At 35.7% G+C, this 6,000-nt stretch overlaps 1 protein-coding gene across 1 annotated transcript in view; it reads right to left on the reverse strand.

Annotated features, from left to right (window-relative positions):
* Nucleotides 1–4,875, reverse strand: part of LOC138852503 (golgin subfamily A member 7) — a 34,824-nt gene extending 29,949 nt beyond the window's left edge. The window contains exon 1 of the mRNA XM_070083745.1: nt 4,703–4,875. Within this exon, the coding sequence (XP_069939846.1) occupies nt 4,703–4,810 (108 nt within the window). The 5' untranslated portion in view covers nt 4,811–4,875. The remainder of the gene's footprint in view (nt 1–4,702) is intronic.
* Nucleotides 4,876–6,000: the final 1,125 nt, after the last annotated feature.

The following is a 6,000-nucleotide window of genomic DNA, read 5'->3' on the forward strand; positions in this document are numbered from 1 at the left end:
TGACGTATATATACTCATAAATTCTAGCGGCTTCAAATCAAGCAGGAGAAAGCTGGTAGGCCCACATGCGAGAGAATGGGTCTGTGTGGTCAGTGTTCACCACATAAAAAAATCCTGCAGTACACAGTGCATGAGAAAAAAAAAACTGAACGTTTTTTTTAATTAAAATGCCGACTTTGTTGTCTATTTTCGTAAAGTATTATGGTTGTACGCTCGTTTTCTTGGTCTCATTTGGTAGAATGGAAAACTTATTATAGAAATAGAGGTGATTTTGATTGGTTTTACTATAAAAAGAACCTTGAAATGGAGCTCAAAGTAGAGGAAATGTTTGATTTTTGCCGATTTTCAAAAGTAAACAAATGATGTCATTGTCCAATAAATGTCCAACTAGCCATTCTAATATGCAGTCATGAATGGGCTGACGTTATTTGTACAATTATTACAATATTGCAGTAGCCTGCATAACAGTAAATCTTCTATTTTTTGTTTGAATAAAAATACAAAATAGAAAGCAAGAGTAATATCAGAGGAGCTTGGAGACGTGACTGATGAACAAAGAAAATGTTATTTTAGAGCCAGGAATGTCTGCATTGTTCATTCTGGACTTTATTTTGAAATTGTCATATTTTTTAATTTTCGTGAAATTGGCCAAATTGCAAATTTCTGACCACGTTATTGGGTAGTTTAAATCGGTAAATGGGCAGTTTCTTGTACTCAATCGATAGAAAAAATGGAGTTCTGTGAGTTTGGTCGACTGGAACAATGGAATTAGCCGAAAATAGGACTCAAAGTGGGTGAAATCACCGATTTGTAAATATCACCGAGGTCGCTAACTTTGCGAGAGCATAATTCCGTCATTTTCCATCAAATTTCTTTTTTTTTTTTTTTGGTGTCATTACAATCAGGAAAAGATTCTCTATCATTTCATAAGAAAAAATAATTTTTTTTTTAAATTTTGGAAAACCAGGAGACGCCTCAGGATTGGGGATTGCGACAGTCAAAGGGTTCAACCAAAAACATGGTCAAAGTTTTTTTTTTCTCATTACACACTGTGTGCTGCAGGATTTTTTTACACTGCGCACACTGACTACATAGACCCATTCTTTCATATGTAGGCCTACCAGCTTTCTCTTGCTAGATTTGAAGGCGCTAGAATTTAGGCGTACTAGTACGTCAATAACCCTGGTGTGTAAGCTGTACTAGTACGTCGGAAACCCTGAAAGGGTTAATACATAAGCTTTTGTTTGCAATTCTTGGCATGAATTACATATTCATTATTTCTCCCTTTGTTTATGATGGCATCTAAAGGTAGTTGTTAGAAACGATTAAACTCAGTGAACATGGTATGTCGATGGTAATATGGCTGTAGGCTGCAGTGTATGTAGCCAGTAGGTATACACCTGGGATGTAGTCTGCCTGGGACTACAAATAAATACTACTCACCAACAAGAGTCTTCAATAAAGGTATGTAATGTTTATTTATCATTAAAATTAGTCATTTATATTTCTCTATAAAATGTATTTTTTGTTAATATTTTTGGGTGTCTGAAACCAATAATTGGATTTACATTATTTCTTATGGGAAATATTACTTCGGATTTCGGCTAACCTTCTGAAATGGATTAACTACAAAAACCTGGGGTATACTGTATAATATTTGCAGCTCTGGCCAAAATGTTCTCCTACTGAGGCTTTTGCAATCACATGATTCATTAAACTTATCAGCCATACTGGACGTCATGCCACGTGTGTGATAAACTCTGACAATCTCCAGTGTGCAACATATCCTTCTCTTGAATACCTTCAAGTACAGCACTTTGTTTTACATTCAAAAGTGAAGTCTGTTGCCTTCAGGGTAAAATTCATTCAATACATATCCACAGAAATTTTTGTTAGGAAATCAGAAACTGCATACCTGTTGACTGCTGATCCGATCCCGACTTACATCTTATGATTTATATCTTTCCCTACACTAAGGATCTTTACAAAAGTCTTAATGTACACCACTTCAATTTTTTTTTTTCTGATTTAGTAACAAACCAACATTAGTGGGAAGTATCTGGGGCTGCAGTCTCACTGAAGCTAGCCAAACAGGCATATTATGATGTATCAATATTTAGGTCCTGACAGCTTTAGGCAATAAAGTTATATTTATCTTTTGTCATTAACGGGTGTACTTATAAAGTGGACCCTCGACTAACGCTATTAATCCGTTCCTGAGAGCTCATCGTTAGTCAAAATAATCGTTAGTCAAGTTAATTTTCCCCATAAGAAATAATGGAAATCAAATTAATCCGTGCAAGACACCCAAAAGTATTGAAAAAAAAAAATTTTAACACATGAAATATTAATTTTAATACACACAAACTGAAGAAGACATGCACAGTTACATGACACTTACCTTTATTGAAGATCTGATGATGACTGATGGGATGGGAAGAGGGGAGTGTGTTGATGGTCTTAGTGTTTAGAAGGGGAATCCCCTTCCATTAGGACTTGAGGTGGCAAGTCCTTTTTCGGGGTTACTTCCCTTCTTCTTTTAATGCCACTAGGACCAGCTTGAGAGTCACTGGACCTCTGTTGCACAACATATCTGCCCATAGAGGCCTGTACCTCCCGTTCCTTTATGACATTCCTAAAGTGTTTCACAACATTGTCAGTGTCACCATTAAACACTTGTTCAGGTTTCAGTCCTTCCCTGTCTATGTACTCCTTGAATTCCTGCACATATTTTTCAGCTGCTTTTTGGTCCAAACTGGCAGCCTCACCATGCCTTATCACACTATGTATGCCACTACGATTCTTAAATCTCTCAAACCAACCTTTGCTGGCCTTAAATTCACTCACATCACCACTAGTTGCTGGCATTTTTCTAATTAAATCGTCATGCAACTTCCTAGCCTTTTCACATATGATCGCTTGAGAGATGCTATCTCCTCCTATCTGTTTTTCATTTATCCATACCAATAACAGTCTCTCAACATCTTCTATCACTTGCGATCTCAGTTTCGAAAACATAGTTGCACCTTTGGCAAGAACAGCTTCCTTGATTGCCGTTTTCTTGGCCACAATAGTAACGATGGTTGATTGGGGTTTTGTATACAGCCTGGCCAGCTCGGAGACATGCACTCCACTTTCATACTTAGCAATGATCTCTTTCTTCATATCCATAGTAATTCTCACCCTTTTTGCTGTAGGGTTGGCACTAGAAGCTTTCTTGGGGCCCATGGTGACTTATTTTGCAGGTGCAATCACTAAAAAGGCTGTGATAATATGAAATGTTCCGATTGTATGCTTGGAAGCGACCGCGGTGGCTGGCTGGCTTGTAAACACTGGCCAGAAGTGGACGCGTCTCAGATGGAACGAATAGTGCTGGTCGAGTTTTTTAGCGTAATCGAGGCAAAATTTTTGCGATAAAATGTATCGCTAGTCAGATTTATCGTTAATCGATGCCATCGCTGGTCGAGGGTCCACTGTATTTTAACCTTTTTTTCACGCATTTGTGATCATCTGATATCAAGTACAGTAAACCCTTGATTTAATAGACCTCAATTTAACAAACTTTAGAAACACAGGACATAAACCTCTTGGTCAACTGATTCGGAAACTAACAAAGTCCACTGGTTAGAGAAATACATGTTAGCGATACAATCATAGCAAAACAAACGCATCACTATCCACCACAATCATCAACTTTACCAGCCATCCGCTTCCCTCTATTAGTCTGTTAAATCGCAGGGTTACTGTACGTAGTTTCTACCAAAATGCATTTTATTAATTTAAAATAAGTTTTTATTATTTTTCATCACCAGTTACTATCAAATGCTCAGAGCACTGTATACTGTATACAGACAGACACAGATGTACATCTCTCAGTACATAAACACTAAGAGCATACTGTACTTTAATCACAATTTCAGGAATTAATGTATTTTTGAATGATAATGCAAAAGCTACATGCAGTCTCAATAACCATCAAGAAGACAGTTATCAACAATGTTATATACATTGAGAGGTATCTGTTAATGTAGATATCCTACAAGTTTTAATACCTATTTTAGGGATTAAAGAAGTTTCAACTGAATGTGTACAGTTTACATGCTGAATTTCGTTGGCTTCCGGCCATTCTACTTCGTGGCAACAACTCATTTTCTATCCTTTGAAACCCTTGAGGAACCTGTGGAATGCTGGATTAGCCTTAGGATCTAACAACAGCACAACAAGCACAAGCATCATAGAGGATGAAGATTTAGACACATGTGCAACATCTGGGTATCTTTATTTGTAGATGTTTCATCATCCAGTAGCTTTATCAATATAAATCATGGATACAAAGGGAATTTGCATTGATAAAGCTACTGGATAGCAAAATGTTCAACAAATAAAGGTACCCAGATGCTGCACATCTAATTCTTCATTCTGTCAGTATTGTATACCATTCACATACATTATAGAGGCTCAGAATAATACATACAATGCATGGAATGTGCACTGTATGTGGTTGTCAGGACAATATACGATAATGGTTGGTAGCCTGTAGCATACCATGCAAATCCTCAATAAGTTCATTTTTAAGAGATAAAACATATCTCAATCTTTACTGGTCATAAAATGTAAAACCAGTCTCATGACAGTGACAAGACACATACAAAGTACTGTATATCACATTAAAAAAAAAAAGGATTAAATAATGAATGCCAACCTGTTCATAATGTGTCTCCATGCAGAAGAATACAAGGTATGCTGTTAGGCATCCAAGACAACCCTCACAGTAACGACCACAAGACATCTTCTCAGCTTCCACGAACATTCCATTGATGTCGTTGATTGTATTTTCAAAGACTGATTTTTCAATCTGTTAAACAAAATTTTATATGGGAAACAAGAAAATTTCAACATTAAATTACAGTACCACTAAAAGCAAATTTCTGTGAAATTTCCCTAAGTTTCACACAGAGAGATTCCTTGTAACTGAAGAGAGGTCAGTTTAATCTCATACTGAATAGAGAAATATGTAGTGTTTATGGCATACAAAGCTTTATCTATCTTCTTCAACATCTCAGTAGTACCTGCCTCGTGTAAGCAATGAGAAGTCCCAAAAGTGGAATACATGTACCATATATGTACTGTATCAAGACTGTTTATAATTTTTTGGTCTGAGCCACAAAATGAGGTAGTAGCTATATGACTTAATTATCAAGTTCTCAATGGCTATGAAACTTTTCAGCATAAATATAAAAAATGATAAAAATTATGTTTTATGCTCATGTTTTTTTCATAATGGAAGGAACAGAAGAAATATAAAGATTAGAAATACTGAACAGAACTAGTTAAAATAACTGCATGTACATTTTCAGTCTCATTCTTCTACTTTATAAAATATATTCTTAAGCACTTCTCAAGATTATTTTACAAGGAACTAAGTTTTATAAAGTTTATTGACATTAATCTAAGAGGAACAACAATGGAGATGGAGGTTCTATATCAATTTCACACAGCATCTTAAATCTATGCTGAAGACAACCTGTATCAGTCATACTCTCACTTACCCTCCCTCACCAACTTCAAACATTTACACCGGGATGATAAACAAACTCACTCATAGTGGAGAAAAAAAAAAATTCTACATAACATTTGGGAATAAACCATGTTTATAATTAGATATCAAAAGCACTGAATCCAAAATAGAAAAAAATTATGAGGGTTAAGTTCCTAGGTCTGTAGATAAGTTAAAATTTAATATTCACATCCAACTCATTAAAAAAAGGAGTATCAAAACCTGTAGATATACTCTCTTAAGATTAAATTTTACTACTAACACTGCTGCTTTCTCATTTACCCATACTTCACTTACATAATTTGTACTTGGGGTTCTATCTCAGCTGTTTACTTCAAGTCAATTATCACAGCAAAAGGAAGCTATCAACCATCACAAACTCAAATTTTAGACAACACACTATGTCCTACTTCAAATCCCTAAACCTACTTATTATAAATGCC

Source organism: Cherax quadricarinatus, chromosome 10 (genome assembly GCF_038502225.1).
Source record: "Cherax quadricarinatus isolate ZL_2023a chromosome 10, ASM3850222v1, whole genome shotgun sequence".
Classification (NCBI taxonomy): domain Eukaryota; kingdom Metazoa; phylum Arthropoda; class Malacostraca; order Decapoda; family Parastacidae; genus Cherax; species Cherax quadricarinatus.